Source organism: Megalops cyprinoides, chromosome 16, assembly GCF_013368585.1.
Source record: "Megalops cyprinoides isolate fMegCyp1 chromosome 16, fMegCyp1.pri, whole genome shotgun sequence".
NCBI classification, from domain to species: domain Eukaryota; kingdom Metazoa; phylum Chordata; class Actinopteri; order Elopiformes; family Megalopidae; genus Megalops; species Megalops cyprinoides.
In genome coordinates, this window is record NC_050598.1 from 1,643,279 (window position 1) to 1,670,631 (window position 27,353).

At 43.1% G+C, this 27,353-nt stretch overlaps 2 protein-coding genes across 4 annotated transcripts; both read left to right on the forward strand.

Moving 5' to 3' along the window:
- Positions 1-4,340: 4,340 nt before the first annotated feature.
- yif1a (Yip1 interacting factor homolog A (S. cerevisiae)) lies at positions 4,341-17,577 on the forward strand. 3 transcript variants are annotated; one of them, XM_036549036.1, is made up of 9 exons: positions 4,343-4,402; positions 4,668-4,707; positions 12,474-12,718; positions 12,937-13,041; positions 13,326-13,404; positions 13,524-13,581; positions 15,558-15,713; positions 16,023-16,116; positions 16,524-17,577. In XM_036549036.1, the coding sequence occupies exons 2-9, from the start codon at positions 4,677-4,679 to the stop codon at positions 16,680-16,682; spliced, it is 927 nt and encodes a 308-aa protein (XP_036404929.1). In that variant the 5' UTR covers positions 4,343-4,402; positions 4,668-4,676; the 3' UTR covers positions 16,683-17,577. The 3 variants fall into 3 exon arrangements, with proteins under 3 accessions (XP_036404930.1, XP_036404929.1, XP_036404928.1); XM_036549035.1 differs by having other exon boundaries at positions 12,471-12,718; positions 16,524-17,576; XM_036549037.1 differs by lacking the exon at positions 4,668-4,707 and having other exon boundaries at positions 4,341-4,402; positions 12,471-12,718; positions 16,524-17,574.
- A 4,758-nt stretch (positions 17,578-22,335) lies between these two features.
- On the forward strand, positions 22,336-25,829 carry si:ch211-145o7.3 (forkhead box protein N2). Its single transcript, XM_036548389.1, has 4 exons — positions 22,336-22,983; positions 23,110-23,231; positions 24,805-24,860; positions 25,528-25,829. Exons 1-4 carry the CDS (start codon positions 22,336-22,338, stop codon positions 25,827-25,829), a joined length of 1,128 nt encoding a protein of 375 aa, XP_036404282.1.
- The last annotated feature ends 1,524 nt before the right edge of the window (positions 25,830-27,353 follow it).

A 27,353-nucleotide genomic window follows, 5' to 3' on the forward strand; every position in this document is an offset into this window, starting at 1 on the left:
CTCACTGATTCGTTCATTTCCATATCCAGTCGGGCGGCATACACGAATCCGTAAATAGTTTTATTGCATTTTAAAAATTACCCTACATTGATCCAAACATCATGTCCGTTATTAGCCTGCTCTGCGGCAAAACAGCACGTGTGAAACCAAATGTCAATGGAATTAATAATTAAATCGTAATATCCATTACGTGAAACTACACCATGCTATTCAAACAATCATGCAGCCGCAAAGTATAGCCTACTCCGTCTTTAGGAAGGTAATAGAACCCTACATTTTAACGCGTATAAGTAGCGTACATGTCATTTGCTAAAACTAAAAAAATGCAATGAGGTAAAAAGAGCCACGCTTATATCCGTTTTGAACTAACCGAGTCCAAACATTCTAATATAGGGCTACTTGTCGTCAGTGATGTCGTAATTTTATTTGTTGTTAATGTAGACATAGTGCGCTGCAAATGTGATGCATAGGCGTATGCATCACATTTCTGTTTTGTATGTAAATATAAAATAATATTGCAGGTAAATGAGCAAAACTATTATTTAATAATTTTTTAATTACTATAATAATGTCACGAAAGTGCTCTGATTCCATTTGCATTGTCACAGTGAATGGCGGATGTAGTCCAAGCCTGCTGTACGGAGAACTAGCGATTCTGGCACCGTAGTGACCAGATCTTCATAGTCAGTGACTCTTTTGAGTCTGAACGAACTGTAGGGAGAGTTTGAGTCTTCTGAGTCACCAGTTCTTTTGAGTCTGAGCGAACCGTTGTACCGAGAACTTGTCAAAAGTACATCAGGTCATTCAGAGGCGTGTTTCCATTGGAACGGGGCGGGGGTAGTTTTACGGGGCCGGGCCGTTTACAGGGCCGACCCCCTCCTCGGTCCTTTCAGGTCCATTGTGTCTCCATTAGGAGAGTAAAGACCCCAGTAGGACCCACTGGCCTTTGGTATTGACGTAATCATTCTTCGACAGTTTCGATTGCAACGTAATTGTTTTGAGACAGTTTCAATGCGACATCAACATATGGTGCTTCTCGACATCTTGTTGTGTTAATGTCATTGCCCACCTACAGCATATCCAATCAGTGTTGAGTCAACACCACACCCCACTCAGGACTTCTTTGGGGCCGCGCAAAGTACCTACCCCAAGGCAGGGTCTTGCCTCAGCCCCGTAAACGTTCCTGAAAACTCGTGTTGCGGGCCAGCCCTGGCCAATGGAGACATGCGCCACCGGCCCCGGCCCCGTTCAAATGGAAACACGCCACAGTACACAGTACACCGTAGGGGGCGTTTCGAATCAGTCGCATGCTGCAGTCACCATGGACAGCATAGTCACTGAGCCGCTGTGCTGAGATGGCCAGTGGGAGGTGCTTCAAGTGTTTTAGCATTTCAGCCATCGGCTACTTGTCGTCATGAATGTACTTCTGATACAGTTTTGTGATAGGCTGCTTCATGGACAGACCGTATAGCTAATATCCACTGGAGGGAGAGTTATAGCTGTTATGCCAGCTAATCAGTGCACATGTTTGCAAAGAGGAAGGAACAAATCTTTTAGACTAGTGATTCAGTACACTCAGTTCACCTCAAAGATTCGTTCAAAAAGATTCTTTCGTTCACGTACTGCACATCACTATTACTACTCACTCGCATACTCATAGAACGTACTACAGTAACGGTTGGGTAGTACTGTCAGTTCTCCCGCCCCCTAGCTGTTGTGTTTTTGTTTTTCCCTGTCCATGTGCTTTTGTTTTCCTTGTGTTCTAGCCCTGCCCCACTCTCTGCCCTGTCTCCGCTCACCTGATCATCTCCACCTGCCTGCCTGCACACCTGCTTCCCATCATCTCATCAGCCCAGCCCTATATCTACCCTGCTTGTCTCTGTCTTGTTGCCAGTTTGTTGCCGTGTGTTTGTACCCGTCTTGTTCCCGCCATGGTTTCTGCCTGATCGCTGTTCCCCGAATCGTCCCTGCCTGTGCTTCGACCTTGCTCCTGCCTGCTGCCTTGCCTTGTTCACCTGATCTACCTGACTACCTGGTTTGACCCTGCCTGTCCCCGGCTTTGATCGATTGCGTTCAGACTGCCCCCCTGGTCTCTACCCTGCCTGTTTTGTGGTTACGATTCTGCCCTGCGTCCTTAATAAAGCCACTTGGAATCTGGAGCTCTTGTGGTCCGCGCCTGAGTCCTTGCCTGTGCCCTGAAAGTACGTTCTTAACCGAAGTTAGTGCATACTGAGTATTCGGATGCAGCCCATCTTTCACCTATATGAGTCACAGAGCTCAAGGGGTGCAAATAAGGGTGCAAAATACAGGGGGTCCGAGACCCCCTGATTGACACTGGAGACCCCCTGAAAGCCTCAACAGCAAAATTTTGGGGGGGTCTCTGTAAAAATCTGTCTTTTAACCCTTAAAGCCCAACAGATGCAGCCTGCATCCAAATTCACATCCCTTCTTCACGGCTGAATTGTTCACTAAGCACACATCGCTAACGATGCTAGTTGCTTGTCTATGCGACGAAGTGTTGGTGAGAAAAATTATTTTGAATTTACATCAAACTACTTACTTACTAATTACTCACCACCTATTACTCTTGTTTGAATTACGAACTCATCATTGCATAGATATGGAACACATATCACAAGAAAGAGCAGAATTGGAGTTTTGTAATGATGCTAGTCACATATTTGTACATACCAAAGTAATCACGTTATGAAGACAGATCAAACTTCTGCAAAGAAATATCTTTACCCATTTTCACACTCTTGCTTCTCGGTTGAATAAGTCACGAAGTCCATATCAAAATAAACCGCAAAACTTATGCTTTCCGATGATACTGGTTGTTTCTCTGTGCGACAAAGCAAGCCAGTCGAGTAATCCGGTTTTGAAATCACAGCAAATTTCTGCATTGTCTCCAACGTGGGGCTGACATTACGTCCTACTTTGTATGAAAAATAAACCCAAAATAATGTATTTGCTTGCAGGGCATAGTTGTTGCGTGGTTGTGTAGTTGTGTGGGTGGCCTTATTATTAACGATATAAGCCTTGGTGTGTGCAAAGTGTGTATAGCCAAGTTGATTGCCTTGGCTTGCATCCATGAAATCTTGTATATTGCGTATTGAGTCTGTGTAAGACTTCAGCATAACACTGGAGAACTAGGTCGGGGCATACCTGCCACAATCCTGGTCTTCCCGGGTTTCTCCCATATTTCAAGGCCATCTCCCAATGCCCTCCCATTTTGTTGTTTCTCCTGGGAAACTCCCGTAATTGGAATGGCCAACTTTATTATGAATAATCGTCATACACAGATCCATAAGTTTTGTATGTTTTTCAGACGTTACCCCAGTTGCCAGGTCATCTATGAAACACGATCTACATACACAATCCACACACAACACAAATTATTTACTTATTTATTTACTATCCACCCCCCCCCCCCCCCCCCCCCCCCAAAACCTAAATGTTGGCAGGTATGGGTAGGGGGGACCCATTATTTTACATGTAGTATGGCAATGTGTTATGGATTCTGTGATCTAGTGACTGATGTATGGTAGTATATTTGGCTTCCCCTGTCTGGTCAGGTTGCAAGAGTTGACTTGTGGTAGGGCCTGAATAGTGTTATGTTCACACTCACTGGTCTGGGAGTGTTGTTAGCTTGGTCTGATAGTGCTGGTAAGATAAGAGTGTCTGCTAAATAAATGTAAAGTAAACACAGAGTAATGTAGTGTACTACTACTATTATAATTATTATTATTATTGTTATTATTATTACTATTATTATTGTTGTTGTTGTTATTGTTGTCGTTTTGTATTTGAGGACACAACCTTATTTTCGTGCTTTCATTCTTTATGCTGCGGCAATTTGTGCTTTGCCCTAAAACTTGCCAGGTAAAGCTAGAAGCTGCGATGTGTAGTCTGCCTCACGTCATTATATATTTATAAGTTGGGGAGGGAAAATAGGAAATGTGCAGGTTGCTGTTCTCTTCGCGTTGAAGGCCACTGGCCAAAGATTGCATCAAATGCCACGTAAGACGTATGTGAGACACCTAGGAGGTGAGTTCAAGTTGTGTTTGTGAAGTGAAAAGAAACTTGCCGAGAAAATGCAATTTTTAATCAACCTGAATTAGATTATAACTGTCTCACACATTACTGTAACCTACCAAAAACTATTGCAGGCAATGCGTCTGGCATTCGATAAATGAACATATCACCCTTAACAGGAACAAGACGGACTGGTCATTACAACCAATCATCTTTCACACTTGAATAAAGAGGAAATTCGCTCGCCCCAATACGATTCACAAGATGGACCACGCTGCCACGCAGGCACAAAACGCTCAACCAATCACGTAGTCGAGTGGTGGGCCATTGGACCTATCAACGCGTACGTTTTCTTGAGTTTCTTCTGGTAAGCCAGCTAGTTTTTAGACTTTGTTAAAAAGGTCATGGTTTGTAAAAGCTATGTTTGTCATTTTTAAGAAATGTAGTGTTGTCTCTTTTTAAAATACTACCAGTCGGTTGTTATGAATTGGGCTTAACTGCGATCCCTCTGAGCAGTGTTCAGCTAAACCTAGAACAACTGAGAAAGAAAGGACTTATCATTACATATGCATAACTGGCTGGCGATTTAATTATGTGTTAATATTAACATTTTTGATTTTCGTGTCAAACAGCGATATACAATGGATCTCCCACATCAAGGCTACAGAGCGGGTAAGAAACAGGAAAGCAACGGTAGTTTTTTACTTGAGTGACCTAGCTAGAGCACAAAGCTAACGTAGCTGACTAGCTAGCTAGACTACATAGTGTAAAACTATACTCCGGAGTATCGATATAGCGAGTCATGGCTAGCCCTCAGAGCAAGCCACGCTGCTTGCGAGTTGTTTGCTAACAGGTTGCAGTTGAGATGACAGATTCGTTATATCTTAATTTGTATATTAAGTTACCTAGCTATAACACGCAAACATATTTCGCTTGTGCTATACCCACGCACGTAGTTGTCAGTTTCCGTTTTTGTTAAACTTGTCATTTGTTCCTGCTCCTTCCAGTGCACGAAACTGTGCGAATGTAGTTTAAAGTGAAATGTGGCCAGCTAGCATGCTGCCAGTAATGTCGAAATTATGCTACGAGGAACCCGCTTTTTTGAATAAATAAAGGCCACATGTTGGACAAGTAGTATATATCACGTTATTTTATTTTGTATTGTATTTTATATTCTGTAATACACAATGTATTTCATTTTAAAAGTGTCTGGAGAGGACCCCCCAGGGGTCATCATACACCGATGAGCCAAAACATGACCAGTCAAAGGTGAACTGAATAATGTTGATCATCTCCAAACAAGGCCACATGTCAAGGTCTGGGCATGGCCGTAACCAGGGTTTGAAAAATAGTGAGGTCCGGGGGTGGGGTGGGGGCATTGGTGTTTAGGTTTTGTCAATGTTGTTTTCCGGGGTTGGTTTTGTCAAATTTACACATATAAACATTACATACATGATATGCATTGCTGAATGAATAATAAATTAAGAGTAAGAGTAAGAGAGAGAAACACCATTACAAGCTAACGTCATTATACACTTATATTCATTTCCAAATTTGGCTTTGAAATGTGTCGTAGGCCTACTGTTATTGATACCGTATGTATGAGGCAAGTTTAAGCTTGTTTTTCTATGCTAATAGTTTTCTTATACTATTCCTAGAAGATGTACATTTTGGGTTATTACTTTTGGATTTTAGAATATTAAAAGTAAAGTAATCATAATGGATAAGTAAGTTTTTCATTAAATTTGACTTTAAGTTCAATATTTTATGTCTGTAATAGGCTGTTTCAGTGTTTCTCAACCCTCTCCTGGAGGACCCCCTGCCCGGCATGTTTTAGATCTCTCCCTGCTCCAACCCAGCTGATTCAAATTATCAGTTTGTTATTAAGCAGCTTCAGGAGTTCATAACGAGTTGATCATTTGAATCAGCTGTGTTGGAGCAGGGAGAGCTCTAAAACTTGCAGGGCGGGGGGTCCTCCAGGAGAGGGTTCAGAAACACTGGGCTATTTCATTCATTTTTTGTAATTGTGTTCTGTTACTTTAAAAGAGCGCACCCTCGTGCATTTACTTCAGTTAAGCGGTTGAACGTGGGAATTAGTGGTGTTCAAAACGATTCTCTTTAGTGATTCAGTTCCTTTCGTTCAGCTCAATAAAATGATTCGAATCTTTGATTCACTGATTCATTCATTTCCATATCCAGTCAGGCAGCATACACAAATCTGTAAATAGTTTTATTGCATTTTAAAAGTTACTCTGCGTTGTTCCAAACATCATGTCCATTATTAGCCTGCTCTGCGGCAAAACGGCACGTGTGAAACCAAATGTCAATGAAATTAATAATAATTAAATTGTAATATTCATCACGTGAAACTGCACTATGCTATTCAAACAATCATGCAGCCGCAAAGTATACTTTGTCTTTAGGAAGGTAATAGATCCCCACTTTTTAATGCGTATAATAGCCTAAGTACTTGCCATTTGCTAAAACTAAAAAAAGCACTGAGGGAAAAAAGAGCCACGCTTATATCCGAAGCTTTGAACTAACCGAGCCCTAACATTTTAATATACTTGTAGGCCTAGTCAGTGATGTCGTATTTTTATTTGTTGTTAATGTAGACATAGTACTCTAAAAATGTGATGAATAGGCTTATGCATCACATTTATGTTTTGTTTTGTAGCCTACTATGTTGATTTGTCAGTATTTATTAATAAGGATTTTATTCATGTTAAAAGGAAATGTGATGTCAACATTAAATACTTTGTAGCCTACGTAAAATTGCAGTTGTGATAAACAAGAACTGCAATAAATTGTGTGCACCTAAAATATGCTATTGCTAAAAATATAAATATAACATAATATTGCAGTTAGATGAGCAAAATAATATTTAATATTGTTTTTAATTCTTATAATAATGTCACGGAAGCACTCTGATTCCTTTTGCATTGTCACAGTCAATGGCAGATGTAGCCAAAGCCTGCTATACTGAGAACTAGCGATTCTGGCAACGCGTAGTGACCAGATCTTCATAGTCAGTCAATCTTTGGAGTCCGAACGAACTGGTGAACTGAGGAACTTGTCAACAGTTCATCAGGTCAGTAGGTGGAGTTGAGTCTTCGTAGTCACCTGATCTTTTGCATTGTCCCACATCATCAGCTGTGTCGAGATGGCCAGTAAGAGGTGCTTCGAGAGTTTTAGCATTTCAGCCATTAGCTAGTTGTTGTCATGAAGGTACTGCTGATACAGTTTTCTGATAGGCTGCTTCATGGACAGACCACATATCTAATATCCACTAGAGGGAGAGTTATAGCTGTTATGCCAGCTAATCAGCGTGCATGTTTGCAAAGAGGAAGGAATGAATCTTTTAGACTAGGGATTCAGTACACTCAGTTCACCTCAAAGATTCATTCAAAATGATTCGTTCGTTCACAAACTGCACATCACTATTGGGAATCGAGAGGAGGCAAGACTAGCTGTGGAGTTACAAGTTTTTTATACTGTGTCGTGTCATGTTTAGTTTTATATTATCCAGCAAAGAAAATTCAGTGGATTTGACCTCCTTGTGACACGTGTGGAATAAAAGTTGTTTGTGTTTTTCCAACTTTACAACGAAGTCGAGTTAATGATTGTAAAACTACATCAGTCTTACACTTGTAGGCCGTGACTACCAGCTAGGTCGCTTTTTCTGCAGTAACACCGTTGCCTACATAAGCTGTTTTTTTAATCAATGGCATTGTGTGGAACGTTAGCTAGCCTACTAATATGAAAGAAATAGCCTAGCCTTCATCATGGCCAGAGTACGCATAGTTAACGTGTTTCATACAATTGCCTTTACTCCAGATGCTGTACCAGGTTACTGTTATGAACGTTTCTTACAGATAATCAGGGTTGGGGAGTAACGGAATGCATGTCATGGCGTTACATATTTAAAATACAAAATATAAGTAACTGTATTCCGATACAATTACCATTTAAATTGATGGTAATCAAATTACAGTTACAGAATTTTTTTCCATTTAATTTCATGTATTTTTTTCATGTATTATTTATTCAGTTGGAAAATCTATCCAATAATATGAGTGTATCTCCCATATGCTCCTCACGAAAGAAGAAAAAAGCGTGCAGCCTGTCTGACTTACAAGACAGTAGAATGGAGAGTGAGTCAGAAAGCAACCAGCGCAACATAACAGTACAATGCAAGCTGTGTTTGCCAGCAACCAAACTGCTATCCGCTTCAAAACAGTCGACCTCTAACCTTAAGCATCTTGAAGTAAGTTCTCTTTTTTATTATTTAAGCTAATATTGATCGCATAGCTATCTTACATAGTTTGGCTGCACTTGAATAGCTCTTCAGCTAGCTGTTAGGCTAGTAGGTATTGTATTAAAGCTAACTAGCTAATGAGTAGATACAGTGACAAAACAAGTGAAATTTCACATGTTGAAAACTGCGATTAATCCCAACAATTTTACACTACGCATAAATACAGTGAACTGTTAAGCTACTCCTTTCTCACTCACAATGCATTTAGGGTGGCTTGTACCTTTTCTATCTCATGTTTTCATGTAATGTACAGTTTTTGAATTAACATTTACAATTCTGAAGAAACTGCGATGAAATGCCCATAGGCTTAACATGGGGATGCCAAAATGTTAGCCACAACAATGCTAAGTGAACATTTTAAAAACAACCGTTCAGAACCTTAGTCGGATGAACATTCTTTAAAAAACCGTTAAAAATTAAAAACGCAGTGTTCAGAAAGTAATCCAAAGTATTTAGATTACACTACTTACCTTGAGTAATCTAACAGAATACGTTACAAATTACATTTTAGGGCAAGTATTCTGTAATCTGTAGTGGAATACATATTAAAAGTAACCCTCCCAACCCTGCAGATAATGGCATAACAATCATTGCTTTGTCTTACTGAATGGTATCCTGCTAGTTCACACACAAGCTACTTGCTGCTGCCATCATGCGTAAATTCCGATTGCTGCTGTCAGTGGAAGTGCTGATGATGCAAGGGGCTGCGCTCGCGCCCTCTTTCACTACTCTCACACACAGCGGATGCTAAATAACAGTTCTAAACTGAATTAAGCATGCACTTGTCTCGGAGGAGAATATTTTTTTATCTGTATATTGTATATAGCTTCATATTTTATTTTTAGCTCTAAAACAATTACTGAGGTCCGGACCTCGGTGACCTCATAGCTGGTTACGGGCATGGGCTGGGGTAGATTAGATGGTAAGTGAACAATCCATTCTCGTAGTCAACATGTTGGATGCAGGAGAAATGGGCAGGAGTAAAGACCTGAACGACTTTGACAAGGGCCAAATTGTTATGGCCAGATGACTGAACGAACAAACAGAAGGTCTACTGTGGCACAAGTCACAGAAAATTTTAATGATGGTTACTGGAGGAATGTATCAGAACACACAGTGCATCGCACCCTGCTGCATATGGGGCTGCATAGCCGCAGACCGGTCAGAGTGCCCATGATGACCCCTGTCCACCATCGAAAGCGCCTACAATGGGCATGTGAGCGTCGGAATTGGACCTTGGAGTAGTGGAAGGAGGTCGCCTGGTCTGATGAGTCCCGTTATCTTTAGATCATGTGGATGGCCTTGTACGTGTGCGCCATTTACCTGGGGAACTGATGGCACCAGGATGCACTGTGGGAAGACGACAAGCCCATGGAGGGAGTGCGATGCTCTGGGCAATGTTCTGCTGGGAAACCTTGGGTCCAGCCATTCATGTGGACATTAATTTCACACATGCCACCTACCTAAAGATCATTGCAGACCAGGTACACCCCTTCATGGCAGTGGTTTTCCCTGATGGCAGTGGCCTCTTTCAGCAGGATAATGTGCCCTATCACACTGCACACATTGTTTGGGAATGGTTTGAGGAACATGATGAAGTGTTCGAGGTGTTGCCCTGGCCTCCAAATTCTCCAGATCTCCATCCGATTGATCATCTGTGGGATGTGCTAGACCATGGCGGCTCCACCTCACAACTTACAGAACTTGAAGGATCTGCTGCTAATGTTTTGGCACCAGATACCACAGGACACCTTCAGGGGTCTTGTAGAGTCCATGCCTCAGCGGGTCGGCACTGTTTTGGGAGCACACGGAGGACCAACAGCATATTAGGCAGGTGGTCATAATGTTTTGGCTCATCGATGTATATATTTTTTTCATATATATACACACATACATAAATAGTTTGAGCACCAGTGATTTCGTGCATATACATTTTATGTGCATAGAATTGATTATGAACCATCACAACCTCTTCACAAAACTCTGGATGTGCATGTAATTAAGGCACAGAACCTTGGCATACTCACCCTGGCAGCAGCATTTTCTTTCACGTACAGTTCCTTGTGGCATGAGTCGGCTGTATGTCCAGCTGTGTCTCAGTACAGGGAGTCCACGACCACAGAGCGGGTCCCCCCTAGTCTATGTCTGTGGAATAAAGCAGTGAACGTTCCTCGGTAGATTATACAGCTGTAGCACAGATTATCTACATATTGATAAGATATCCAGTTTCCTGTGCTTCACATTGAAAATTCCGTCTCTCCTTATTGAGATCATATGTCTTATGATTTGCTAGCTCCATTATGAACATACATGATGAACGTCCGAGCATCCATGCTAGCATAGCAACAGAGACAGCATCTGAACCCCTGTTTACCAGCTGTTTAACCAGAACACCAGCTGGAACTTCCTAGACAAGGAAATGCAGAAACCAAATATCTGGTCGCAGTATTGAATATCTGCCGCTTTGTTTACACTTGTGTGTAATAGTGAAGCGGACTTCTCCATATCCGATGTGATGGTCTTCTGTTTACATTTACATTTATTCATTTGGCAGACGCTTTTATCCAAAGCGACTTACATAGGTTACAGTTTTTTTTTTTTTTTTTACAATGTTATCCATTTATACAGCTGGATATTTACTGAGGCAACTGTGGGTTGAGTACCTTGCCCAAGGGTACAGCAGCAGTGTCCCAGCGGGGATTGAACCAGCAACCTTTCGGTTACGAGTCCTGCTCCTTAACCACTATGCTACACTGCCGCCGTGTTTACACACACTCAGAAGTGCTTCACATGAGAGTGCAGGAGCAGAAGACCACAGTGGGCGCCCTCATGCCGAATGGTGGCAGGGGCATTGCGTTATTTTGATGCGTCCCCGTTAGGGTTGGGTATTATTTGAGTTTTCTCCGATACCGGTGCTAAAGCAAAACTTTTGAAACCATACCAGTGCCTAAATGGTGCCTGAACCAATACCAGTACAAAAACCAATACAAAACGATGGTCGACGACATTAAAGAGCGGCTAAAGGCAAAGGCAAATTTGAACTCAAAATTGAATGATACATTAACTGTTAACGGTTTAAAGTATACTTAAACATATATATATATATATATATATCAACATCGAATAGATACCCAGAAGCATTTCACATGGCCTCGGAAGACTGGAGGTGTGCTCCCGCATCAGGTATGACTAAAGGAAAAAAAAAATACGGGAAGAAACCTAGCGCCTTAACAACCCTTTCGCACGCAACTTATTTTTTATGCTATGTAGCGTACGTGTTACTTTACATGGTTCGTTGTGTTTTCATTAGAATTATTAAGCTTCTCACAGTTGTCAGTTAGCATTTGCTATATTTTAGTTAAATCGCTGTTTCCTCAAAGCTAAAATTAGCAAGAATTTCTCCAATCTAGTGTTCTAATCGTACCGGTTTTAGCATACGCGCTAAACGGCTAATCACACCAGTGTGAAAGTACGTGCAAAAGGGTTAAGTGGCGCTGAAATGAGGGACCGCAATCTGCGATTTGGTCCAGTAGATACCAGTCGTATAGGAACCGGTGCCATATTGGCATCGGGTTTCAGTACCCAACCCTAGTCCCTGTACAGAGAGGCATGGTTTCCCCTCAGTCTTCCAGAATATATGAGGTCTGCTGATGTTTCCTTTTGTCTGCGCTGTGTAAAACTGGGCAACGTAGGGTAAGCATGTGTTTGTGGACACTTATAGGCATGTGCTGCACACTGATGTGTCCTTGTGCTTGCACGTGCGCATTTGAGTGAAAGCCGAACATGTGACCAGAAGCGGCTGCTATTCACTGAATATGGCAAAAGACAGAAGAAACATTCTTGCATATCTCAGTTTGTTGTTAATATTGTGAATGGCCATTGTGATGGTTATTGGTTTCAGTGATGTGCATCTGGGAATTGAAGCCCACAGCTGTAGTGCTAGTGTAAGCACCCTAAGGATAAGGCCGTTGAGTGTATTATACGTAGCGAATCCTGTAGATATGAACATAGCCGAATGTTCTGCAGTTTTGCATCTTTCCCAGTCGTCCAATTTAACACACCTTTGCATCCCACCCAGCCTCCCTTCTGACCACTCCCTTACTCTCACATTCTTCAGCAGCAAAGCCCCGGGCACGTGCAGCACCCCCTGCAGGTGAGCCATTGCTGTTTGAGGACACCAGCTCCACAGTGCCGCCCATGGCCAGTCAAGGATACTACAACATGGGATACAACATGGGTGGAATGACAGGAGGCGGAGCCATGGGGGGAGGGGCCAGTAACCTGTTCTCAGACCCCATGGCCAGTGCAGCTGTGATGTATGGCTCCTCTCTTGCATCACAGGGGAAGGACATGGTCAACAAGGAGGTGAGAGACACACTGCAAATGTATGGGGGGCAGTAGAAACCAGGTTTGGGAGGTGGGCCTCTGTGTAAACACATAAAGGGTCATCTTTTTTTCTTTTGGTTGGGGGGCAGTGTGGTGTGAATGGCTGCCAAGGAAGCTAGGGAGACTTCTGTAAAATGGGTTGTAGGATGTAGGTGGATTCTAACAAAGAGTTAAAGATTTTCCTTGCTGATTTTCAGATCAATCGCTTCATGTCGGTGGATAAGCTGAAATATTTCTTTGCTGTCGACACAAAGTATGTAATGAAGAAACTGATGCTCCTCATGTTCCCGTACACACACCAGGTAACCACATCCACTGATTGGTTGGCCAAATGATTTAACCACACTTATTTCCCCAGTATCATCTTTTTGGCTGAGTCTCAGCTGTTGGATATCACTGTAGTCCTTATATGAAAAAGCAGTTGTTTTTGTTGCAGTAACCACTTTAGCACTGATGGCAGGTGGAGTAATTGCTGTATGTCTGTGCTCTGGTGTTATTTGTGTCGGTGTGTGTGTGTGTGTGTGTGTGTGTGTGTGTGTGTGTGTGTGTGTGTGTGTGTTTGTCTCCTTCATTGTGAGGTCATCAGGACTGGGAGGTGCGTTACCACAGAGACACTCCACTTACACCCCGGCATGACGTCAACGCACCCGATCTCTACATACCCAGTGGGTGGAGTCCACATTGAGGCTGAGCTAGGTTATCATTTGGAAACATAGCTATTTAATGACTGGTGTGGACACGTCATACTCTGATTACCTTGCTGTCTCTTCTGTCCTCTGTTTAGCAATGGCTTTCATCACCTACATCTTGCTGGCAGGAATGGCTCTGGGCATCCAGAAAAGGTCAGGGGTCGCAGTCCAACTCCACTGTTTGTACACCTATTCTGTTCGTTGTTGCTTGTGATCACTGCCAACTTATAATCTTTAAGGTCATCACAGATGTTCTACATGATGACCAGATATTCAGATCCAGCATTTCCACAGTCCTCCCTATCATCTTGCCTGGGAGGTTCCGGTTGGTAACAGAAGGCTGTGGGATGTTCTGTCTTAGACCACATTCACTCAAGAATGTACATAGCAGAAGGTCACAACTCTTTTCACCCTCCAAAAAGTTTTAGAGGATTTTCAGTGTGAGGTACAGGGAGCTGAGTATCTGGTTCATATATAGAACATCTTCGATGTCATTTTGATTTATTACAAAACATCCCCCCTGGCTCGAAAGCAAATCATGATGAATTGCTATAGAAGGGAATAGCTGGAGTAACTGAAAACCAACAAACAAACCCAAAACCTGGCACCAAGCAGAGAGGCACACCTCCCACTCTGATGCTAACCCTTGGGCTCCTCTCTTGGGCCAGCTTTGTCTCCCCAGCTGCAACAGCCACAATATCACAGCAGTGGGGTTGTTTGATTTTTAATTAGTCTTTTTTTTTTAAATCAGTAACACAGAGGTGATAGTCTGACTCCCTGTATGGTGTCATTGAAGGGAAGCTGATAGACTGGTATGACCACGAAATCCCACCCTGAACCCAGGCTGAAAGCAGAGATGGGAGATGGGAAGTCTGTGGACACGTTTACACTGAGATCAGGCCTGATCAGACAGTCATCCCAACATGTCTGGTGCATGTACACCTAGTTTTAAAATACAAATGCAGCATTCCCCCTGTTTATAGTGGGATTGCATTTCTTTTTTACCTCGCAATATGTAAATCATAGCCTAATGGGTGGAATGGAGGGTGTAGTTCACCTGAAAGTGTAAGTTAACCTATTTAAACTAAAGGCATATAACATGATAAAAACTGAGTGCGTTTTTATTATTACCAGTTACACAGGTCCATTGCTTTTATCTACCGATTCTTTTCAGTATTTCAGTAACAATTACCATTTCTCTCTGTTGCTTCCGATAAGGGGGTGCTGACACTCTTGAAACAATGTCAGGTACACAGGCAGCTGCAGCACTGTGTTCATGGTGCCAGTTTCTTCATTACAGAAGCTGAGACCGGCTGTGGCAATTAAGTACATTCCTGCAATTTAGATGCCAGGAACGGAGGTTTGCAACCTTTGATAATGCCACAAAGGAGCATAGAAGCTTGTGCGTGCGTGCTAGAAACCAGAACTGAAGGGGGCACATTGTTCTCATTATTGACAATGACTGGCTGGCCAATTTCCACATTCCGGTATATATGCCAGTTCCTTCAGCCAGTACTGTCAAGGAGGGAGCATTTTAATGCACTACCTAAACATGATTAAGTACGTTTTATTGTTTGTGGTGATAGTTAATGTAGAAGATTCTCAAATGGACGGATTGTAGGGTAACATTGTCATAAATGTGAAGCAGTTACACTTGCCTTCAACATGACTACAATGCATCCTGGACTACCTTGGGAGGTGGTCCTGCAAATTTGAATCCAGTCAGATATAAATGTGTCTTTTGAGCATTTAAACCTGCTGACCAACATCCGATCAGGGACACATTTTAATACCAGGTGTAAAGGGGGCCTATGAGTCCCAGTGAACAACAAACAGCATCTCCCCAAACAGAACACTGTCTGCCGGTCTCACAACATACAAAAGGAGCAATTCCCATGCTCCACACCAAGCTGCGTTAGTCCCCAAGGCCTCTGTCCAGTTCAGGTGTGCTGCCATGACTTTTCTCTCCTCCCATTCCTGTCAGCAGTTCGCCTTCTGTCACTTCAGAGGGGGGTTCTGCTTCGCTGCTTAATGCTGTGAGCAGTGCCCGCAGCAGCTCAAAGAAATGGTAAAGGTGTGTGTGAGGTCAGTTGCGTCACTGATTCTGGTCCGTGTGTGCCCTCTGGCAGGTTCAGCCCGGAGGTGCTGGGGCTGTGTGCCAGCACAGCTCTGGTGTGGGTCGTCATTGAGGTGCTGCTGATGCTGCTGGGCCTCTACCTTCTCACTGTCCACTCAGACCTCTCCACCTTCGACCTCCTCGCATACAGCGGATACAAATATGTAGGGTGAGGGGCCAGTCCTTTTCATCTGTATGCTTATCGCTTATTTTTGCTAAAGATTTCAGGTGGTGACAGAACACTAATCCTTAGAGTGACATACACTCTGATTCTTTCATACACTTTCATTCTTTATGGCAAGGCAGGGGTAGTTTCATTACATTTAACAGGCTGACGTAGTTCATAGTTTCAGGTCTATGTATAAAGCATTTGAATAGTCATGTTGTGTTTTAGTTAATTGCTGTCATTGAAGTGTTGGTAAACCTACATTGACCATAATGCATTTGATGTAACCCCTCCCTCCTCTGTATGTGATAGAATGATCTTCACAGTGCTGTGCGGGCTGCTATTTGGCAGTGACGGGTATTTTGTGGCTCTGGCCTGGTCCTCCTGTGCCCTCATGTTCTTTATTGTGAGTAATGGCTTGATGCAGTGTGAGTTTCAGTGCTGTGCCCTTGTTTTTTCCAGACCACACCCAACCAAGTGGGTGTACTTGTTTTGCATCACATCTGTGTGAGTTAGTGGGGTGAGAAGTTTTTCATCTCAGTCGTGTACAATGGTCAAGCATGTTATCAGTCACTCTCTACTGTGTGCGCACATAAACCCTGTGAAACTTTCCTCTGCTGTAATGTAATGTATGTAATGTAAATGTTAATGCTGTCCTGATCAAATGAGCAAAGTTAAGCAGTGGCAGGCTTCAAGCATCATGCCTGTGGCAAGGTTTCTGTATGTTTTTAATGTGTATAAACTTGGTTTGAAATAGTGGGGTGTTAACAAGGCTCCACTCAGTGGCATTGACGTCTCCATGCTCTTTCTCAGGTTCGCTCACTGCGGATGAAGATCCTCTCCTCTGTCTCCTCGGACTCCATAGGTGCTGGAGCAAGCACCAAGCCCCGCTTCCGCCTTTATATCACCATGGCCACTGCTGCCTTTCAGCCAATCATCATCTACTGGCTCACTTCCCACCTGGTCAGGTGACTTGGGTGGACAGTGGGTTTCAGCCAAATTCAATCCAAACCTGTAACTACGCATTGATGACATACTACAGACTTGTTAATAATAGCAACGCTGTTACGTGGTTGTTGGACACTTATGTGACTGGCAAGTGGGTTTTTACTTTTGCTATAATGCGGCACACTGACTGAATTACACACAAACTAGCTCCTCTGACCCACGCAGCCATTAACAGGAATACAACTAACTAAAAGACTAGTTCATTTAAATTGAGTGTGATGTTTTTCCTCACCGTAAGCTTCAGGACTCACCAATCAAGACGTAAAACCATTTGACGTAGCTCATCAGACTGAAAGCTTATTGATAGGCCAGATAATCAAGTAACAGAAGGGTCCAGGAATGAAATAAAATGTCTGCAAAAAGGTTGGGGCTCATTTGTGACTAATTATTGAATGGTTATGTTTATCATCATTGAATGATTGCACAACAATTAAATATGCGTAAAAGCTTTGTAGGGCATATTTGATGGGATGGATTCTGAAACTTTGAAATTCATTTTATTTAGGGTTGAAGCCACTGTGATTTTATTCTTGAATTGCAGTGTTTTGCAGGAAAAATTCATTCGGAGTGCCACATTGTATGAAACAAACTAAAAGCATGCAAATACAAATCAGAGGAAACTGACAGTCAGTCCTTTTCTTTGTCTTGGTTTACATAATTATTCAAGGCTGTAATGTCCAGTCAAAGAGTGTATTGAACTAAAGTGTTAGATCCATACATACATTTTACTCAGTGAAAATGCACACACACGCGACACATACACATGTGCACACAGCTTTTCATTTGAACTGTAGTTGTATAAAAACCCCACCTTCTCTGTTCCCCTTTTTTCAGTTTATCTGAGCTTCACCATGAACTGCGGTGTTTTGTCTGGCTTTGTTCGTATTTGAAGTAAAATAAACAAGAGCTTTCAATATTAACTCACTATCTGTTATTTTTGTGTACCACTTTATTTCTCAGTACATGCAGCATGGGTTTATACTCCCTGTAGATTTTGATTTATTATTGATATTTGATATTTATTTATGCCTTGTTTTTTCTTGTCATGACTAAATGGAGACTAGAGGCCACTGCTGCCAGGCAGATATAAAACCAAAAGTAACATGATATGAATTTAGATGAAGTGGCATTAATTTGCAGGCCAGTGTGTCAGACATAAAGAAGACTTCAATATTGAATTTATTTCCATTTATTATTGTAGCAGATGCACTCCTCCAGAGCGACTTGCAAAAATGACACCACAAACATCTATCACCAAAACGTTATACTTTAGTCCAGTCTAGAGAGCAAGATGGCTGAGACCAAGAGTTGTGCTGATTAGATAGGAAGAAACAGACTGATTCTACAGATGTTATATGGCAGGCATCTGCAGCTCCATGTCACTGATGCCATATTGTCTCTAAAGCACAGGTTATTACCCAATACTACAACCAGGATTGGATGCTGACACCACCAGGTTCTTGGTAGTAAAGGAGAGGTCATGCAGTGGTGAGGGCTTAGCTGGCAATGTAAAGCATTACTTCACATTATGCTATTGTCATTTAGCAGATGCTCTTATCCAGAGCAACTTACATAGGTTACAATTTTATCCTGCTGGATAACTGAGCCAATTCTAGGTTAAGTATCTTGTCTGAGGGTACAGCAGCAGTGCCCCAGCAGGGAATTGAACCCACCCACCTTTTGGTTACAAGCCCTGCTCATTATCATGATGCTACACTGCCACCCAAAATCAGAGATTGTTTGGGATGTTTGCTGATCATCCAGTTTGATACATCATTGATGTAGTGAGTGAAAAACAGACATAATGCACTGTCTACAAAGCAATGGTAAGAGAAGCTGTCGGAGGAAATAGCCTAACCCAGCTATTTTGATATATAGGGAAAGAGGAAGGGAACCAATGACAGATCCATGGGGGACTCCTGCAGAAAAGCTGGGAGCCTTTTAGACAGAGTCATGCCATGTGAGAGCAGTTTTGACATTTTGACAGAATAATTATGTTCTGGTCTACTGAAATAAAGGTGACCAAAAGGTATTTTGAGAAGCAAAATGGAAAGACCAGCATTTTCAAGATGATAGCAGAAAAGGAGAGCCAAAGAGGTTAGGTGCAAAAATGCAAAGTGATTTTATGATAGTAAAAGTATTGCAGACACACTTAATTTCACCACCTTCAACAGGGAAGAGGCTACATGTATGCCTACTATTAGGCTGGATACACAGGAAACATCAGATCATAATGAAATGAGAGTCCATGAAGTACTATAAAAAATAAAAACGCCTGTCAATAAAGGTAAACATTGCCTACATGTGGCCAATAACAACGCAAAACAGGATTATTTCACGGGAGATAAAAAATAGAGTAAAACAAAATGAATGATCTGACTGCTATATTTGACCCATGTCTTTCTGGCAGTAGACATTGAACCAAAATTGGAAAAAAGGAAAATGTAGGGATATTTCACAAATCATACAAATTAATCAAATATATTCTGAGGACTGAGCACTGAACAGCGCAGTTGTAAGATTGTTTCAGTAGCATGTTTTCAGTTTGCAGAGGAGATCCAATTAGACCAGGTTGATTTCATTGGAGGTGGAATGATATTTAAAATGCTGAATTTGTTTCAGACTCAATATTTTTAATTAACAGTGTATTCCAGTTTGCAGCTACAGGCATAAGGTGTTATACGAATGTAGGGGAAATCACAATTAAACAAAGAGTGTGATACAAAGTTAGTGAAGACTAGGATTTTCAAATTGATTTAAGGATCAAAAAATGGTGTAATTACACCACTGGCTTCTGAGTAGCTCTGTCAAATTAGCAAATATGCTCCAAGTGGGAGGAGTCAGAGCTGTGTCAATTCCTGGCAATAACCAGGGGTCTGCAGTGACAGGAGATTAGGATGGGCGTCATTCACCAGGATCCCCACTTCTTGTCACCATGGCAACCTCTGAAGGCACCCACAGGTCACTCAGATGACATCAATAGAGATACGCCTCCAGTTGGCATTTGCTCTGCGGTACTACATTGTGGGACTGCAATGTGAGAAAATGCCACTGCCTGCATACCAGTGTATTGGAGTACTACATATGTTGTTCTCCTGTGCAAGCAGATGGGAATTGCTATGGAGAAAAAGGCTTGTGAAGCTCATAAAACTTCATGGAGTAGAAGTAGTAGTAACTGCACCAGTGGCTCTCTCATCACGACAGGAGGCAATATGATATCATGATCAGAGGAGCTCACAGGGGACCTCTCCTCTCTGGCTGCTGAGTCCCTTGCCTGTGACTTATCTGGTTTCTGGATGTCGTTTGCAGTAGCACAAGCACTGTGTGAAAGTGGCTACAATTCTAGCAGAGACAAGGACAGGTTTCATGCACAGTAAGACAGAATGAATTCAACTTTCAGTACACTTTTTAGTGTAATTTTGTATGGGCTAATACCATGTGTGTGTGGCATACCAGGTATGTTATAAGTTATAAAAAGACTAGTTTGTATGATAAACTTTGTATAATCATATCTGTCAGACCAACAATTTACCCACCGAGATTCGGGGAGCAGACTCTCCCTCCGCCTTTAAGTCTAGACTAAAAACTTACATCTATTTCAAATCCTTTAGTTGAGGGACACGGCACGGTGCTGACATTGATCGTAGAGTCTCTGGTGGTCTAAGTGGTCATTGCTGTCACTAAATCATGGCCTGGTTACTCTGTGTTCAGCTGATCCGGCTGTGGTCTGGTGTTGACTGCTTTAGGGTCACCCTCATGATTGTGCTGGCCCCTTGCCTCTCATCCCCTAGGTATGCTGCCCTAGTGCTTATCTGCCGGGATTTTTCCTTATTACAAACATGCATCTCTCTTTCCCCCTCTGCCCCGCCCCCGCCCCCCCTTTCCTTTATGCCTTTATGCCTTTATGTTTTCATTCCTGCAATTAACATCCACTAATCACTATTTTGTATTTGTTTCCTGTCCCTGCTCCGGGCTCCTGCCTGGACCTGTAGCTCAAGTGTCACATCCCAATTTCCAATCCAGCTACCTCGTGTCCTGCCTACCAAGCCAACTGTGTGCCAAGAATCAGACATTCTAGGATGCATTTTATAATTACTACTGTCTATCAAACTCAAAGGTCTTGAAGTATTATACAACTTTAAGTATTCTCTGCAATTCTATCTGCCCACTGCCGGCCAGAAGCAGATGGGCTCCCCCTCTGAGCCGGGTTCTGCTCAAGGTTTCTTCCTATTAATTAGGAAGTTTTTCCTTGCCACTGTTGCCTTACGCTTGCTCTCAGGGAGTCTCAGGCCTGGGAACAACGTAAAGCTGCTTTGTGAAAACTTGTGTTGTAAAAAGCGCTATACAAATAAAATTGAATTGAACTGAATATAGAATTGTAGAAAACAATTCGGTATTATATGATGAGAACTGAGCATAATGAATGTAGTATACGTGCTATGGTATCGTATGGTAAAGTGCAGTAGTAGGTATAGGATATAGGATAGTTCAGTTGTGGTTTAGTATCTGTAAAGGGACTGCTTGCCTTATTAGTGATCGTGTGGTTACGTGAATGAAAAGTTTATGATAGGATAAGAGCACGCTGTAGGAGTGTGCTGGACTTTACGGCAGTTAAATGCTAGCGAATGACAAAATGGTTAGCTACACATTAACGTATGCTGTATCATAAATTGATTGAATGCGTGTAAACCTCATTCAGCAGCAATGACGTTAGCAGGATATGGATCCGTCGGTCACGTGGGATAGTTAAGTCCTTTCTCTTTAAGACGGGACCGCGCGCGAGGCTTCAAAGCGTCCTTTTGGTTTCCAAGGAAACGCGGCAAAGGACAGAACGCGGACAGACAAGCGAATCCGATTGAAACTCTCCGCGCAAAGAAATAGCTAAAAGCAACCATTAGTCTTTTCTTATTGTAGACTATTGTCTGCTCAACTCAGCTCTCCTTTTTCGTAGTTAAGGTAAGCAATGCACGCTTTTAAAATTCCCGTGTACATTTCTTCTTTTCCTGCTGAACCCAGAGGGAGAGGGACAGACAAAAGGCTGCTTGACTAATTGTGCAAAGTGTAACCGTATATGCTAGCGCCATTTTCACGAAAATGAACAGCATGCTCCTGGTTTTTGTTGTTAAGAGTAGAGTGAGTGCTTGTTTTATCTGTGTTTGTAGTTAGCAGGTAGACCAATTAGACTTGTGCACCTGCCTGGTCATGTCTCTCCATCTGGTCAGTGGCTAAATCATTTACAGATAAGTAGTGGAGCAGGAATAAGGGGCTAGAACTTTGAACAAACAGGTACTTATTTACTTAACGTGTCTTAATCTTTCACTTAGTCTTGTGTTTATTTTTTCCTTAACTTATTCTATGCAGGTGATTGAAAAAGTGGACAGGTGAGGTAGAAGCGGGAACAGCCCAAAATAAAAGTGGGGTTGCAATATTTATGGCTTGTGTGTGAAACAGGGGCTGTGTGAACAATCTAAAGACATCATGCTTGAGTTGAAAGGCCCGCTAATGTGCAGGTTTGTTTGATAGTGCCTGCCCATTAGATTGGACTGGTGACTGATTCCTTCATTGCCAAACAGGTGAGGAAGTGGATGAGCGTCTGGGGTGGGCAGCCACGAGAGCGATGGAAACTGACGCTCGTTCACTGCCGCTCCTTACTCCTTCCCTCTCTCTCTGCCAGGCTGTGCCTGTGGCCCCCTCTTTCCCCACACTGCCGCTCACCCCTCAGCCATCCCCTCCGCCCCCCACCTCGCTCTGCCTCTCTCCCCTGTCACCCACTCACCTTGTCACCCCCTCCCCCATCCCAGGCTTCTTTAACCCTGCCTTTCAGTCCCACCCTCTGTCCCCTCCGCCCCACCCCCTCTCACCTGCCTCGCTGTCTCAGGGGCTCGGCTCTCACTGCCTTGGCCTGATGGCCTCCTCTGACCAGGATGACCTGACCTGCCTCAGCTGGCTGCACCAGAGGGGGGACTTGCTCCCCCTGCAGCCCCTGCCCAGAACTGTGCCGCTGCCGAAGCCAGCACAGCAGGACTGCTCCACCAGCCAGAACCTTCCTCCCTCTCCCTCCAAGCCCCCATACTCCTTCAGTAGCCTCATCTTCATGGCCATTGAGGATTCCCCAGACAAGAGGCTGCCTGTCAAGGGGATCTACGAGTGGATTGTCAACAACTTCCCCTACTACAGGGCGGCCCCTGGTGGTTGGAGGAACTCAGTACGACACAACCTCTCCCTGAACAAGAGCTTCCGGCGAATACACCGCAATAAAGGCCAGGTGAACACACATACACACACACGCACGCACACACACAAACATATTTCAGTTGCATGAACAGTGTTGCATTGCTTTTTGCAGAGCACTGTGTGGTGTAGTCTAATTTGTGCTGTGTTTCCTTTGCAGACAGTCGGTAAAGGCTCACTGTGGTGCGTGTGTCCGGAGTACAGACCTGCTCTTCTCGAGGTGCTGAGAAAGAGTCACCACTGCCACAAGTCCAATAACGCCTTGAAGAGCGTACCTGTGCTGTGAGTCTGAGTGCACCCGCTAATGTCACATACGCAAAGGCATGTAGACTGCACAAACCCCACCCTCCTGCTGCACTGAGCTGAGATTTACAGGCTTTCCAGCTCTCGTTGCTGTAGTGGTAACATAGATTTTTTGTGATTATTGCCAAGGACATGCCCATCTGGCCCATACAGAACCCCCTTTACTGCTTTACTTTCAGGAAATAATATCCAGGGAAAGTGTTTGGTTGGATGGACTAAGCATCTGTAACTGTGAGGGCTGCTGAATTGGTGTGTGCTTACTAGATACGTCCAATTACACACTTTCCCTGAGGAGCATCCTCAGGTACCTGCAGACAGCTTTAGGTTCATAATCAGTGCTAATTACATATGCCTGTTAAACAGCTACTGAAAGGTAAACCATTTCTGGAAAGCAACTCTAGAGTCTGGTACACACTGCAGGGCTGAAGCTGCCACACAGATACCCAGTCCAGTACACACTGCAGGGCTGAAGCTGCCACACAGATACCCAGCCCAGTACACACTGCAACTTACATGTTTCTGAAGGGTGTTATCTGTGCCAACACATACCTCATGTCACTGTCCTGACATGATTGGTTAGTTCAGTGTAAGGGGCATTCTGATTGCTCCAAGGTATCTCAGAGGGGAAAAATAGTGTATTGTGTGCTGGACTTGATTGAGCATTCAAAGAATTCTCTTGGGGAGAGCACTGGTGTGTAGTGGCCTAATGTTGATACTGCAACACCTGTGCTCATTTTACATGAAAAACTACATGATACAAATTATGTTGTATGTTATCACAGTCTCACTGCTTACAATTTAATGTATTTCATACACTATATGGACAAAAGTATTTGGCCACACCTGTTTTTCAGGGTTTGGGCTAGGCCCCTTATTTCCAGTAAAGGGAAATCTTAATGCTTCAGCATACCAAGACATTTTGGACAACGCTATGCTTCCAACTTTGTGGCAACAGTTTGGGGAAGGCCCTTTTCTATTCCAACATGACTGTGCCCCAGTTAACAAAGCAAGGACTATAAAGACATGGTTTGATGAGTTTGTGTGGAAGAACTTGAGTGGCCCACACAGAGCCCTGACCTCAACCCCATCCAGCACTTTTGGGATGAACTGAAACTGAAGAGATTGCGAGCCAGGCCTTCTCGTCCAACATCAGTGCCTGACCTCATAAATGCTCTACAGAATGAATGGGCACAAATTCCCACAGAAACACGCCAAAATCTTGTGGAAAGCCTTCCAAGAAGAATGTAAGCTGTTATAGCTGCTATAGCTGCAAAAGGGGGACCAATTCCATATTAAAGTATATGTATTTGAATACAATGTCATTACAATGTAATGGTCAGGCGTCCGAATACTTTTGTCCATATAGTGTATCATTGTCTTTATTTTTATTTACAGAGTTACTATTTTTCTTATAGTTTCTAAAACAGTATTTTTAAAGTGGTGTTTTTAGGTTTTGGTTTTTGAAGTGTATTAAACAACCTTTACCAGCAGCCTGAGGGGCACATAAAGGAACACTAACATAAGCTGCATTTACTTTGTGTCTGTGGAACAGGCTGGAGGGAGGGGATGTTGGACCAGCAGTGGTGTGTGATACTGTGGAGATCTCAGGTCAGTCAGTGTGCCTCTCTGTGGAGATAAAAATGTTGTGGCCAGATCTCATAACACAAGAACTGTGCCTATGTCCTTTCTTAAGTGACCCTGTAAACAGTGGAACTGTCAGTTGACACCTGACACCTGTGGCTTTTTTTGGGTTAGCTGTTCTTTCGCCCTCTGTTCCAATTTGAGTCGGCATAAAGGTTTCCTGTTGTTTCCTCTCCCACTCCTTTATGTGTGTTTCTTGTCTGTACTGCATGTCAGATGTGTTTGTGTGGTGTTTCCCTGGTGACAGTCTGCTGTCACCCCGGCAACGTTGAGCTGCAGCAACAAGATGGCAGACTTCTGTGTGTCCCACTCTTCTAGTACAGTGCTAAGTTACTGTGGTGTTCAGTGTGTGTAACTCAGCCTGTGCACTCTACATTATCCCCTCTCTCACTCTGTCCTATGTCAGGGGAACATCTAGTCTAGCCAAGGGGATATATGGTACATGCTGTTGCACGTGTTCACTTTCACAGTGCTAATATGCTATTTCTTGTTATGTGTCCTCTCCCCACTGTGTCTGTGTTCATGGAGTACATACGTGCACTGTTCTCAGTGTGCAGACACTGTGATAACTCACCTCTCTGTCTCTCAGATTCCCTCTCCCAAACCCTCCTCCTCTCTTCACCCTCCCCCCCAGGCTTGCCCTCGGAGCACCCCGTCCTGACCTCCAACACCCCGTGCCCTCTGACCCCCGACCACGAAGAGCTGGTTACCATGCAGACCGTGGAGCTTCAGGAAGGAGCGACAGAGGAGGAGAAGGACCCACTGGCTGACAGTGGCTACGTGGAATTCCACTACTACCAGTACCACCAGTACCAGTACCTGGTGCTTCCCGGGGAGGCCGAGCTGGACCTGGAGACGGTGGAGATCCTGCAACTGGATGCCGAGGCCCAGGAGGCTGCTGGGTCACTGCTGCACCTGGCTGGGGGTGGACACTAAAGGCACCAAAACTGCCCAAGAAACAGTCAGACCTTGCATGCTGACTCAGTGATATGGTGACAAGGCACTCTTCCTGATGCACTTTTGACACAGAAAGGCACAACACACACTGGTAAATCATGCACATTCTGCAGCCCTTCTACAGGGCTGATTACCACAGCACAAAGCACTAATGTAAGACACAAATATGAAATTGGTAACAGAAATGGACCATTTTGACCATGAAGGAGACTGGGTTGGTGCTATAGACAGTGCTTTGTTACCAAGAAACAAGACCTCAATGTGAGTGAATATGGACCGGTTCCCATGGTGCTGATTGTATTTAAAAAAATGACTGATAAATCAACTGCCAGTAAATCTATTCTGATTTGTGGGACAGAGAACGTTTTAGTGTGAATTCCTTAGTGTGTGATTGACATACTATTGAAATATTTTAGTTTTGTAGTTATTCTTATGAATAGGGATGTTGATATTTTTGTAAAAGTTAATGCCTGAAATATTTTTCTTTTTCAAAAATGATTTTGTATGTTGGCTAGCTTGACAATAATGAGAAAGAGTTTTTAATCATTTTTTTCTTCATTCTTTCTGTAGTCAAATAAAGAGTGTCAGATTGTCACAGCACTGGGTATGTGGGGTTTTGTTACATTACATTATACATGGATTTAGCAGACACTCTTATCCAGAGCAACTTCCATCACAATAGAACATAAGTGTAACCATTCAATTTAAATGAGCAACAGTGTCAGACCAGGCTCACAACACTCCCAGACAAGTGAGTGTGAGCATAACTTAATTCAAGCCCTACAACAAGTTAACTTGTGCACTCAAGTATAGTACGATACAACAGTCCCTAAAACACAAATTATAACATTTCGTAATACTACACATAAAATTAGTATGAAATACAAGAAGTAGGTGTTAGGGGATGGGGATAGAAGTGGAACCGAGATACAGTCTGAAGAAGTGGGTCTTCAGTCTGCGTCGGAAGATGGCCAGTGATTCCTCAGTTCTAACCCCTGTGGAAAGTTCATTCCACTACTGAGGGACCAGTACAGACAGGGATCGTGTCTGAGACGAGCGACCCCATCGGTTTAGGACAGGTCAGGACATAGGTCAATGTAATATAATTTAGGGTTCTAAGAATCTTCACATAAGAATACTGAAAATTGGTCAAGAGGTTTGTCGATGGTTTCTTACGATTCCCACAAACAGCAACAGGAAGCTTTTTCGAATGACACCAAAGTGCATCTTGTATTATTTGACACTGCCGTTTGAGCTATATGATTACAGTAAGTTTGCATCAAAATCCAAATCACGTCTATGCCGTGCCAATAGAGCCCTTGAAGTGACAGGCCCTGGTTGTGGGACACGGTCCTTAACTGGAGCTGCCTTTTAAAAGGACAGGCATCAATTACATCCTTCTTATGTGTCAATATGAGTGCAGTACTAAGCAAGTCAAAATATATCCTTGAGACTTGTACATGTGGAAGGGACTAAAGATGTCTGGCCGAGGGAGTGTTCTAA